The 13,593-nt window shown below is 44.9% G+C and overlaps 1 protein-coding gene across 1 annotated transcript in view; it reads left to right on the forward strand.

Annotated features, from left to right (window-relative positions):
* The window catches only part of LOC119977660 (protocadherin Fat 4-like), a 221,533-nt gene extending 211,905 nt beyond the window's left edge, over positions 1 to 9,628 (forward strand). The window contains exon 16 of the mRNA XM_038818825.1: positions 7,752 to 9,628. Within this exon, the coding sequence (XP_038674753.1) occupies positions 7,752 to 9,535 (1,784 nt within the window). The 3' untranslated portion in view covers positions 9,536 to 9,628. The remainder of the gene's footprint in view (positions 1 to 7,751) is intronic.
* The last annotated feature ends 3,965 nt before the right edge of the window (positions 9,629 to 13,593 follow it).

A 13,593-nucleotide genomic window follows, 5' to 3' on the forward strand; every position in this document is an offset into this window, starting at 1 on the left:
CCTGCAGAAAGAAAAGGTGAGAATTGGTGAGTGGCTACTGAAAGACGAGTGAGATGTGAGGAGTTTGTGTTGATGCTGCAAATGCTCAAAAGGAGACAAAGCAAACATTCTTGCAGGATAGGGGACATTTTGAAGAGGAAGAAAGTGTGAAGTGAGGGTGAAATAAAGAAGGAAAGGGAAAGGAGAATAGTGCTAGTGGGTGACATGTGAAGAAAGGAAGGAATGAAGAAGTGTTGCATTGTTACAATCTGGTGAGGGACTGTTAACATTTAAAACTAAATCTGAATAACTCAGGGCAGAATTTTGCCATAATTTGTCAGGGTGTCGGGTTCTGACTCAAAACCTGTGTGCATCTCTCCTGATGCCCAGCCGAGTTTTCAGGCCAGATCTTCAGCCACTCTGACAAAAAAATTAAATTGGGTGGCATGGTTTACGTCTTCCGTTCTGGTGGGGTGCAGCCTGATAGAACAGAGATCGAGGTGCCATCTTGAAAGGACGTTAAACTCTTCCTCACCCCCCACCCCACCCCATCCCCCAGTCCACACCACCTCCCCCCATGCCCGATCACAAAGGTATCTAGGGCACTCCCACACCTCCCCACTGCACAATTATCGGGTGTTCTCCGCCCCCCCCCCCCCCCCCCCCCCGAGAAAAATCCTCATTCACATTCCACAGGATGAAGTTAATATTATTACTCTGTTTACAGTGCAAAACTAGTTAATTATCATTGACTTTAGCTATCTCTTAGTGAGCTGAAAACCACTTCAGGTCCAAATGTGACTTCACTCTCTCAGTATAGACTAATTGAAATTGAGAACTTCCCTAAACTCCATTCATTAACCTAATGACACAGCCTGCTCTGGGCTGTCCTCAAATGACCTTTAGTTTAATTACGCATAATTTATCTTTTTTTATTTTATCTGATGATAGATGTTTTTTACATATTTTCAGAGTGTACTGCAAGCTATCAAATTCATTTAGCTCGGAAACAAAACATCTCTCTGGAATGCCATAACTGTGAGGATTGCAGATGCCAACCCTCCAATTCTCCAGTCAATTCAACCCACCTGCTGGGTTATGATCTTACCTTTCTAACTGTTAAACTCTTAATAATAATAATAATCTTTATTGTTACAAGTAGGCTTACATTAACACTGCAATGAAGTTACTGTGAAAAGCCCCTTGTCGCCACATTCCGGCGCCTGTTCGGGTGCACTGAGGAATTATTCAGAATGTCCAATTCAACTAACAAGCACATCTTTCGGGACTTGTGGGAGGAAACCGGAGCAGACGCGTGTAGAACGTGCAGACTCCGTAGCGACCCAAGCTGGGAATCAAATCTGGGACCCTGGAGCTGTGAAGCAACAGTGCTAACTATTGTGCACATGGCTTACAGTTCTACAGTTAAGACTTTGATCAGAATCCTCCGTTCTTAGTCGCTAAGATCGGGAATCGTGATTGGGTGGATAATTCCCCAGCGGGGCAAAATTGGGATTCTCACCAGGTGGCAAACCGATTATGAGTGTCCATGGCCGCCCCGCCTGCTATAGCGCATTTTCCGATGGCCTAACTGGACTTCCCGGCCCAACCCGGCAGGACAATGCAAATAGCACATTAGAGTTATTTTGTTTGTCTTTGGTGGGTAACTGGTGGTTGCCAGCTTGCCACCCTGGGACTGCCAAGTTGGCACTGCTAAGGGGTGGAGCATGAAGGGGGGTTGAAGGGGGTTTCTGGGGGGCATTGAAGGGATGTGAGTTGGGGTTGATTGGGGGGGGGGGCTGAAGGGGGGTGCCATGCCAGCAATTAGGGTGGCGTGGTGCCCTGCCTGCGATCCGGGGAGGTCGGGGGTGGGGGGGTTGTTTGAGAAGTTAATGGTGATTGGAATGCCCCCTTAAAAATGAGCTCTGATCTCAGAGGTGCGGGACTTCTCCAAGAGATTAGTTCCCACCCCTCTCAGTTACAGCATGGAACCTGATGTGCCATGGAATGGGACGGGAAACCCGATTTGCTAAATTCTTTTTCCAAGTCCCATGGAATGGAACATTGGGGGTGCTCTTCGTCCAGCGGAGACTCGTCCTGATTCTCCACTAGTCGGAGGCCTTAAACTCCCGAACGGAGCATCCCATCCTTTAATCCCCAAAACCAAAAGTAATTATCTCAAAACAGATGAAAAATTAACTTAATATTTAACTTAATATTTGCAACCCACATTTTTAATGCGAATAAGGGGTGTGCCTTTTGTCACACCTCAGGTTGAAGGAACACTCAAAGTCCCAAATTTAACCACAAGAACAACAGAATTTAATATGCCTGGTTGGCCAACTTCCAAACATGTGCTATCTGACCTTACAGTATCTTATCCAAGTACCATGCCGTATTTAGTACTCAAGTCAACACACACAATCGTTATGACATCTTTGTGCCGGTTGGCGAAGGCTGATACTGCTGGAGAAGGAGCATGGAGGAATGTTGAGACGTGTCGTAGAGAGAGAGAGGGTGTTCAATGAGGAGCGGTACTCACACTTTTAACACTAGTCAGGTCTTTGGAAGACTTCCTGTTTTGTATTCGGTTCCTGAGGTGATACTGCAGGAGTGGACGAAATCTGAAATCGTTCTCCATACCAAATGGTCAACGGATTTAGCAACAACTACAATCATGCATGCATACACCCTTTCCTATCATTTTGGCTGGAGAACAGGAATTCTCTTCTCGCCTCTTCCACAAGCTAGCACAGGGCTAAATCGCTGGCTTTGAAAGCAGACCAAGGCAGGCCAGCAGCACGGTTCAATTCCCGTACCAGCCTCCCCGAACAGGCGCCGGAATGTGGCGACTAGGGGCTTTTCACAGTAACTTCATTTGAAGCCTACTTGTGACAATAAGCGATTTTCGTTTTTCATCTCCAAGGAAGCAATAAAATATCTACGGCTGCGAGCAAATTATTTCAGATTAACTTAATTTTTTTCAGCAACGAAACAATAGTGCAAACATTAACTAATTTTTAAGAGATGCTTTTAAGAGGCATATTCCCACTCAAAGTCGACCTCTGCCTGACCTGCTGGAACTTGCACTCTAGGATGTGGGGGTGGTGGGGGGAAAGGCATGTTTCCAGGTTAGGTCAGCAAATTCAGTGGGAAACTGAGTGCTGAGCTGATAATGAGATGCAGGGTGCGGTCTACCGGCCATGCTGTCCCCGAAAAACAGCGTGCCACAGTGCAATGTGGGCTATAGAAGCCGGGAGGCCCCGCTCCCAGGATCTATCCGGTTCACAAAGTCTCACAAGATCTAATGGCAGCTCGCGAGACATTGCGATGTAAATCCTGCCGGTTGTGGACATGATCACTTTTTGGCAAATCTGCATGTGAGAGCAAGACAGCTAGTCTCACTTTAATGTGCAGTATCCCGAGACACCCAAGGCATTGGGATTTATCCCCTTCGTCTTGGAGACCTGGGCGAGTGCATTTCAGTGCTTGTCTCCACAAACGGGGACCAGAAGGAACAGCACTCATGGGGGTTCCCCAGGGGATCGGAGGTGTCCACATGCATGCCCTTTGGGCAAGGGGGTACCCAGGCACTGCTGGTGCCAGCCTGGCATTGCCAAGGTTCCCAGGTGGCACTTCCAGCTGGCAGGGAAACTGCTAATGTACCAGGTTAGAACTGCCAAGCTAGCATTTTTCATGTGGTGGCAATAGGGCCGGGATGCCCTGAGTGGGTTTTGGGGGGTCCTGGGGCCCTCCCTTAGTGCACTGGAGCTTGAGGGGAGGTGGAGGGTGGTGGTTGGACATCGTGTCGTGGCTCCAGAGAATGGGACGCCATTTTAAAATGGTATCTCAATCTCTCGCTATACTGAGGAGTTCCTGCAGGTGGAGCTCCTCAGTGCAGATAACGGGTCTTTGTGTGGCCTTGACCTTGCATTCCCCACTGAGGTCCCCTTCCCCACTGAGGCCCCCTATCTAACCCAAGGTCAATGTCGTTGTCTTTCCCGGCACTGTGAGTGCAGGGAAATATGTGGCTAAACATGCTCACCGTGGGACTTTGTTCCCATTTAGTTAATTCACGCCCGTAGAAGTTAAAGTAACCAGAGCCTTGTTTTGATGGGTGAGTTTAAAACTGAAACAGAAATTCATCTGACTACCACAGACAGAATTAATATTGGGGCCTCTGCATTTTGCTACATGATTCTGTATTGGTAGCTACATAACATGTCAAACTGAGATTTAAAATCTCTTTTGAATCAGGGCCACGTTTTCATTCCCGGATCAGAGATGTAGAGTCGGCAAAATTCCCCACTCCCAAAACTCATCTCAGGAGAAACTTTCCCGAATGTTCGGATTTTCTTTATGGGATGAACAGAAACAGCGCAGAGATGTGAGGTGGAAGGTATAAGGTGCCATGGGAGATGGATGAGGAGCATGAGGTGGCATAAGTTAGTATGGATCGGACATTGGGAATATAGGGGCTTTTAATTATAACTGGATGACGTTTTAGTGCTTTCAAACAGTGCTGATTAAATAAAACAAAGTTCCAAAGTATCTATTATAAACTTCATTAAATAAAACAAATGCTCTCACTGATAAAAACTCAATTCTGTACATTAAATTCCCTTCAAGTACTTAAACTCTTATAAAAGCAAACATTTGAATTCATAGCCCCAAATCAAATACAGCTACTCCCTTTATAACCACATGGAACAGTCAACAAAACTGTGAACTTACAAGCTGCAGCACTGTAATAATAGATTGTAGAAGTAGGCAAACATCAATAATAGTATAATCATAACCCTAAAGATTTTGTAAACAAAAATCTATTGGAATTGTAAGGACTGTTGAAAAAGCAACTGCAGGCGTTGCACCCCCGCACCACCCCCCCCCCCCACCCCCCAAAACAAAATTAAAAGAGCAGATGATTTAAATGACTTGACAGCTTGACGGTTTCACAGACCATATCAACATTTAATGCGCATTCATGTATATTCATGTATATTCTGAACAATTTTAACCTCATGAACCTCTCCAAAGAACTTCATGGACCTTTTCCTCAAATTCATAGATCAATGACGAAAATTGCTTGGAACTGAATGGAGCTACACTTTTAAGATGCTGCTTCCTTAATGAACCACAAGTCTGTGACATACCCTTGCCAGAAATGCTGGTGACATGTTCATAGGTGGGAGCTCCGGCACCATTGCGGCTAAGGTGCAGAGCCCTTGTGACTTTGTGCAAATTCAGGCCACATGCAACATAGATTTGTGTGTGAGGGTCAATGGCAACAACTGGTGTGAAAAAGACAATTCAGCCAAGTTATATTGCTCTCTCACATTGCTAGTGATGGTTATGATAGAGACGTCATTCACTTGTTAAATAATGCATCTTATTTTAATTTTTTGATAGCATGTGCAGTAATCATCAAGCCAGGCAATAGCTTTCACAGCGGCCAAATGGAGCTCTCTGAGCCCTCCGCTGGATTTTGTCTTTAATGATGTGAGTCATTGATAGGTGTATAGAATCATAGAATTTACAGTGCAGAAGGAGGCCATTTGGTCCATCGAGTCTGCACCGGCCCTTGGAAAGAGCACCCTACTCAAGCCCACACCTCCACCCTATCCCCATAAACCAGTAACCCCACCTAACCGTTTGGATACTAAGGGGCAATTTAGCCTGGCCAATCCACCTAACCTGCATATCTTTGGACTGTGGAAGGAAACTGAAGCATCTGGAGGAAACCCACACAAACACGGGGAGAAAGAGCAAACTCCACACAGACAGTCACCCGAGGCTGGAATTGAACCCTGGAGCTGCGAGGCCATAGTGCTAATCACTGTGCCGCCATGTGTACACCACAGCTGCAGTTTGGGTTTGCTGCAAGGCACCTCTTGTGCTGATCTGCTGCTGATAGGTCTCAGCCAGCGCGGAAATGGTTGAGGAGTTCCCAATGTTGGTGTGGCAGGTTGAAGCTGGGTGGGTGGGCTGTGAGATCTGTGATGGGGAAGTGGTGCGTGTTGGTTCCATTGCTGCTGCCACAGCGCCTCTGCTGTTATTCCTTGGCATGGTGGTCTGAGCCATACAGGCTGGTGTGATGGGAAGCGAGCAGCGGGTGGGATAATGCCTTTTGTAGCAGCAGGCTTAGGATGATGTGGACCTTCTCCAGGAGCTTTCCTGTCACAATCTCCTTCCTTACATGAGGGGGTGGGATGTGGCTCAGGACTGAGAGCGAGGAGAGTTGAGTTGATCGGAGGGTACCCAAGATGATCCGCATTGTTGTGTAGAGATGGGTATCTACAAGACTGGTGTGGGATGAGTTGAACCATACTGATGCACAGCACTCTGCAGTCTTATGTCTACAGAAAATGGCGGACCCTGAGAGGCACTACAGATATCATCAATATAGATAAACTTCCAAGACAGGGTTGGATGCAGATCATTGATACAGAGATTGAAAAGGGCTGGGGATGGAACAGATCCCTGGGGAATCCCATTGGACTGTTTCCTCCAGTTGATTGTTTCATCACCCATGTGCGCCCTGAACTATCTATCTCAAAGCAATAGTTTGATGCTGTCAGTAACCATGGAGGGAGGACTCCTGAAGTTTTGACAAGGAAACCATACATATATGAGAAACAAATTGGTTGTCACTATAGTTGACCTTTGAGGTACCCTGAAGGTAATTTAACAAATAACAATTGAGCCAAAGGCAAAATAGAGGGGATGCTGGCAAACTGAAATAAAAATAGAAAATGCTGGAAATACTTAGCAGGTCAGGCAGTATTTGTGGAGAGAGAACGAGAGTTAACATTTCAGGTTGGTGAACTTTCATTAGACTATTCATTAGGCTTTGACTGCGATTGTCAATGTTAAACTAATGTTAAACCTTATTTGGCAGTCTTTCTGCTATCCTATAGCTTCATTAAACACTCTCTACCATCATGGTCAGGTAGCTGTGCCTGTTACATGTAGGGAAGCCAGAATGATATGTAGGTTGTACTGCGTGACAGCACAGGAAGCCCTTTCTTACTCTGCTGTCTTCCTCTGCCAAGTTTGCAGAGCACAGAATGCAGTTCTTTATATTTAGAAAAATCCTAGACAGTGTAAAGAAATTTTGAATCTATTTATCTCGAAATGAACACTTCAGAGTTTGTCATTGCAAACGCTCCCTTAATAGCTGCTCCATCTGGGCAAGATCAATCCTTTAATTGCCTTACTGCCCGATTTGAAGGCATTTGTGCTCATATGCCATCAGTACTTTCCAGAAATCTCTTTAGTGTCAGCAAATGTGTGGCAATCAAGACTGCATCATGCTCAAGACATGCGTTTCTGGGCTTATATATTCTTATCATTATGACAATTAAATCTGTATTTTCTTCACAAACACAGATTGCACAATAAGGTTGGGTTCCCACTATGCAGTTCTATTAAGTCAGATAAGTTAACCATTAGCTGAGTGCTTGGGTCAAAGATTAGTCTGACAGCATGGTACATGGAACCAACTAAATAACAGCAAATACAAAAAGTTATTTTAAATTGACCTTAAATTGATTGCATAACACATGACTCAGGAATGTGTCAAAAGTGAGCTATGTGAATGGGACGTGAACATGAAAAAGATCATGATTTCATCATTCGTCTTATGAATGTATTTGATCAAAGTTTAATGAATGCTATAAACTTTAACTGAATCATATTATCAAGCTAAACCTCAAGAGATTTTACATTACCCCTGATCTGCTATTGTTGATTTATTTTTCCTTTACTTGCAGGTTTTAAAGGATGTATCAAAATATTCAAATACAATAATCAGATGATGCCATTTAATGGAATGAATGACTTAGTTGAAGTGCGTCCAAGTGATGTCTCAGTACAGGTTGGATGCAGAGGGCCAAATGCCTGCTTGAACAACCCATGCCCAACTGGAATGAAGTGCAGTGATTTATGGTTTGCATATGAATGTCTCCCAGTTTCCTGTTTTCCTGACCCTTGTAGGCATGGTGGTACATGTCTTCCATCTTCAAATGGCACATATCACTGCATATGCAAGGCAGATTTTACTGGCTCTTACTGCGAGTTCTGCACCTCGACAATGAATGGTCATTCAGACTGTCAGGAAGGCAACATTCAGTTGCCACGATGGAGCATAGGAGTGATTGTACTTATAGCTCTCGTAGTAATTCCTCTGATAACTGCTTTTGTCAAGTGTCAGTGTACTACTTGGAAAAATAAGAGACCAAAGATTATTACATCTCTACAAAAGGGCACTGAGAATAAAGCTTTTGATGATCATGATGATGAAGATAATGATACAAAACATTGTAGCCCTGACAATGATGAAAAGCAGCCAGATATCCTCAACGCAGAAAACAATTATCACATTGTGGATGAAACCTTTATTAATACCACAGCCAACATGGTGCAGACTAAGAAATGTCAGGGCCAAGCCTATAAGTTGGAAGTCTACGACGTTGATAATGCAAACAGTATAGCTGCTTCTGATATTGACATCATTCAGTACCACACCCAGATCCAGATCAACAACGATCATTATACAAATGTAATTCTCCCCAGATGTATGCACAATAAATCTCAACCATTTATTTCCAATCAAAGAAACACCCAGTCTCCTGTACAGATTACTCCAAGTCAACGCCGTATTCTATGGAAAAGTCAAGTGCCGAAAGGTGGATTTGCAAATCAACATTGTCCTCAAGCATGCTCATCGGAATGGTTTCCTTCATCAGTTTTATTTACAGAGCGCAAACGTTTAATAAATGATCTTCATGTGACTGGCTGTGAAACAGAGCTTTCCCACCGTGCCCATTTTGACACCAGCCAATCAAGTGAAGGAGGTATTAATAATTTGACCTTTTCTGGAGATGATCAGGTTGAAAGGTTGCCTGATCCATCAACACTTGTGCCCAGTTCCAGACCCAACAGCAGAATAAAACAGATGGCCGAGAGATTTCCACTTGGCCTGTCCGTGGAAGAGGTAAAAAAACTGAATGCTCCAAAGGTACAGAAATCTGTCAAGAATACTGCTCAAAGAATTCCACTGTCGCAAGTTTCACATCGAACGGCAGTCCAGAAGGGCCCCCCAGGCGTCCTTCCATCCACAGACACTTCATCTGATAGCGATTCCCACAGTTCTTTCACATGTTCAGAATATAACTATGAAAGGGAACTTTCGGCATATAGTCATTCGTCTGTGCACAAATATAATCAAGAGGATTCAGGGAGAAATATTGCTGAAGATGATAGGATGCTAAATGAATGGAAGATTAGATTACAGGGGCATGAAAAAGGGTATACATCCAACTCATGTTTAATGGACACTGAAATTATTACTGATGAGGATTCAGATAACAATATGCGACCATGCGATGGTTCCCCTGTCAACAGAACACACAATTGGGATAATATTTTAAACTGGGGACCAAATTTTGAAAAATATGTTGAGATTTTCAAGGACCTTGCTGAACTTCCAAGTAAACCAGGGAGTGAAAATCAATTTTCTAATGCTGGAGGGAGTGATCACGAAGAATTTATGTGATACTTCCCTCACAAATCCTTTTATGGAGCAATTTCTATTCTTTTTTAAAAGTTTCTCCTGTATACACTGAATAAAAGTGTAATGTTCATTAATTCTACTGATACTTATGTTTTTTTAATGATTTTATGCATTGGTTTTGCGTGTTAGGACAGTAACATTGCAATTTCCAAGGTAAAGCCAATTACTGTATTATCATCAATTGTTATTGACTCCATTTTAGATTTTAACCAACTCTAACTAGAATATTCACTTCTTCTTCCATCTCATATATACAATAAAGTATACAGAGAAGCTGTGGATTCTCGTATTCTAAGTAACGTGCCAATCAATGGGACTAACAGAACAAGTTGCACTATTTTGTTCTGTAGTTCTGCAAAAGGGTTAATGGACTCGAAACATTAACTCTGTTTCGCTCCAAAGACACTGCCAGACCTGCTGAGGTTATGCAGCATTTTCTGTTTTTATTGCATCGTTTTTTTGTTCATCTCCTCAATAATGACTGAGCATTACGCCATCATGAAGAGAACTGTTCATGGTGTATCAGTCATCGAGTTTTACACAACTAAAAGAGGCCCTTCAGCTCATTGTGTCTGTATTGGCCATCAAGCACCTATCTATTCTAATCCCACTTGGTCTGTAGCCTGTATGCTATGGCATTTCAAGTGCTCATCTAAATGCTTCTTAAATGTTATGAGGGTTGCAGCCTCTACCGCCCTCAGGGGCAGTTTTCTAATGCTGGAGGCAATTCCAGATTCCCACCACCCTCTGGGTGAAAAAACCTTTCTTAAATCCCCTCTAAATCTTCAACCCCTTACCTTAAATCTATGCCCCCTGGATATTGATGTCTCTACTGAGGGGAAATGTTGCTTCCTATCTACCCAATCTATGTCCTTCATAATTTTGTACACCTTGATCCTGACTCCTCTCAGCCCTTGTCTGCTTTAAGGAGAACAATCCCAGCCTAACCATAGCTGAAATGCTCCAACCCAAGCAACAGCCTGGTGAATCTCCTCTGCACCCTTTCTAGTACAATCACACCCTTCCTATATTCTACCAACCAGAACTGCACACATTGCTCTAGCTGTGGCCTAACAAGCGTTTTATACAACTTCATCATAACCTCCCTGCTCTTATATGCTATGCATCAGCTAATACAGGCAAGTATCCCATAGGCCTTCTTAACCACATTACCTATCCTGCTGCCTTCAGAGAACTGTGGACATGCACTCTAAGATCCCTCTGGTCCTCTGTGCCTCCTAGCATCCTACCGTTCACTAAACTCCCTTGCCTTGTTAGTCCTCCCAAAATGCAGCACCTCACACTTTTCTGGGTTAAGTTCCATTTGTCACTGTTTTGCCCACCTGACCAGCCCATCTAACTAACTAATACCTAACTAATCCGAAAATGCCTCATTGAATCTTCTTTTCAAAGTGCATTTTGAGATTTATAGCATGTACACAGGACAGCAGTATTAACGTTGTTGGCCTTGACATCCCATCCCCAGTGGGCTTTTTGTAAGTGCAATTTCAGGGCAGCACGGTGGCACAGTGGTTAGCATTGCTGCCTACGGCGCTGAGGACCCGGGTTCGAATCCCGGCTCTGGGTCACTGTCCGTGAGGAGTTTGCACATTCTCCCCGTGTCTGCGTGGGTTTCACCCCCACAACCCAAAGATGTGCAGGATAGGTGGATTGGCCACGCTAAAATGGCCCTTAATTGGAAAAAATAATTGGGTAATCTAAACTTATTTTTTTTTAAAGTAAGTGCAATTTCAGGTCAAGCTCTTTTCCTGGTCAGCAGTTTGGAGCAGAAGCCATTTCTGCCAGTTTACCATCCCCAAATGGATCCTACAGAATTTTCTAACCAGAATTGGACTTTCCTGTAACCCATCCACCAAGGCCCCAGCAACTGAACAAATCAATGTGAATCATCATCTCTCCTACTCGCCCTCCTCCTCCTACATGATAATATGCATTGGTATGCCCAGACTGAATGACGCACCAACTTCTGAATCACCTTCATTACGTAAGGGAGGGACGTGTCACATATCCAGAGGCAAGTTTATGACTGCATACGTTAAATGCCAAAAATAAATATGCACCACCACCCAAATGTCCTGTTTTACACCGGCCATGTTCTAAGGTAATTTAAAAAGGGAGGTGCAGTTGCTGCCAGAACCGTCTGAGTCGGGCAGAAGTGAGGAGTTACTGAGCCTGAACATTGTTGAAGATTTGAGAAGTAATTGCTAAATCTGGAAACATGTTTATCTGGACTATTTTCTACTCTTTACTTCCCTTTTATTGTAAGCACTGCGTTCTTTTGATTATGTCGAGGTATTAATAGCTTATTTTTTTTGTCTGGTAGATGGCAAAGTAATTACGTAAATAATTAGAAGGCAAGCATCTTTAATAATATTTCTATTCCTACCTCAAAAAAGATTTGGAGATCATCTTACTCCTGTTGTTCTTTGCACTGTCCTTGTCGGTGTTTTGTCCCTGGCTGTGGCAGAACATTATTATTGAAAGGTAGAATAAAATGACAGAAGCTGTCTGGTGCAGCTTTCTAACGGTAAATTTTCCCTCTTTCCTGCTTTTAAAAAAATTAATTCTTTCATGGGATGTGGGCATTGCTGGTTCGGTCAGCATTTATTGTCCCTCCCAAATTGCCCTTGAGAAGATGGTGCTGAGTCACCATCTTGAACCAATGTAGTCCATGTGGTGTAGGTACACCCACGGTGCTGGTAGGAAGGGAGTCCAGGATTTTGGCCCAGTGACACTGAAGGAACTGCAATATAGTTCCAAGTCAGGATGGTATGTGGGGCACTTGCAGATGGTGGTGTTCCCATGCATCTGTGGCCTTTGTCCTTCTAGAGGTCGTAGGTTTGGAAGGTGTCAAAGGATCTTTGGTGAGTTGCTGCAGTGAATCTTGTAGATTGTACACACTTTCTGCCTTTGTTGAGGGAGTGAATGTTTAAGATAGTGGATGGATTCTCCGATCTCGGGATGCCTGGAATACGTTTCCCCAATTGAATGGAGAATCGGGCATTGGGACAACACCATGCACCGACCCCCTGCTTGCGCCTGAACACGTTCCACGCCGCATTCCAGCGGGAGCATGGAAATAAAAGCAAATGGGTCATAATGATCCATTTGCATCTATTTAGTGGTCCCTGTGCCCTATGCCCCGCCTTCCCGTGATTCTCTGGCCCCCGCGGCCAGGAATCATATGGGCAACGTTCACTTGTGGTCTCAGCAATCGTGAACATGATGTGGTGGACCTTGTGGTGGGCTAAGGGGGCAATGGTTGCCCCCTTGGCCCACTGTAAGTTCCACCACACCAGGGTCACGATGGTAGATACCATGCAAGCCCATTCCCCCTCACCTCCTCCCCCGGACAGCACAGCAGCCCTGACCCCCGGATTGCCTGGGTGCCCCCTCATCCCAAAGTACAGGGTTGACTGAACCCCCCCCCCCCCCCCCCCCCCCCCCAGGGATGCCTGGAATAGGGGGACTCACCACAGGGACCATAGTAATAGGGGGACCCCGGTAATAGGGCGACCCCCCTAGAGACTCCTGTAATAGCGGGACCCCTCAACAGGGGCCCCTGTGATAGAGCGACCCCCACAGGGATCCCTGTACCGGGGGACCCCCGCACCTTGCAATAGGGAGACCCCCAGGGGCCCCTGCGATAGGGAGTCCCCTCCACAGAGACCCCTGTGATAGGGAGACCCGCCCCGCCCCCTCAGATGGACCCCTGGAACTCCCTACTGAAAGAACGCTTCCACAGACCTCCACCCCCCACATACACAACAGGCCCACCCCTTCCCCCCCCCCCCCCCCCCCCCCCCCCCAAAACACAGATCAGATCTCCTCCTGAGAACAGGGACTCCTGTCTGGAAGCCACAGAGCAAAGAGAGGTAAGTGCAGTGCAAATACACACTTGAGTGAATGGAATACACTTGGTGCTTAGAATGCTCTTTCATCTCTTTGATGTGATCAATGCTTACAAACATTGGGGTTTCATCACAAAGGCCATTGAAGTGTGAAGGGATATGAATGGA

Source organism: Scyliorhinus canicula, chromosome 14 (genome assembly GCF_902713615.1).
Source record: "Scyliorhinus canicula chromosome 14, sScyCan1.1, whole genome shotgun sequence".
Lineage (NCBI taxonomy): Eukaryota > Metazoa > Chordata > Chondrichthyes > Carcharhiniformes > Scyliorhinidae > Scyliorhinus > Scyliorhinus canicula.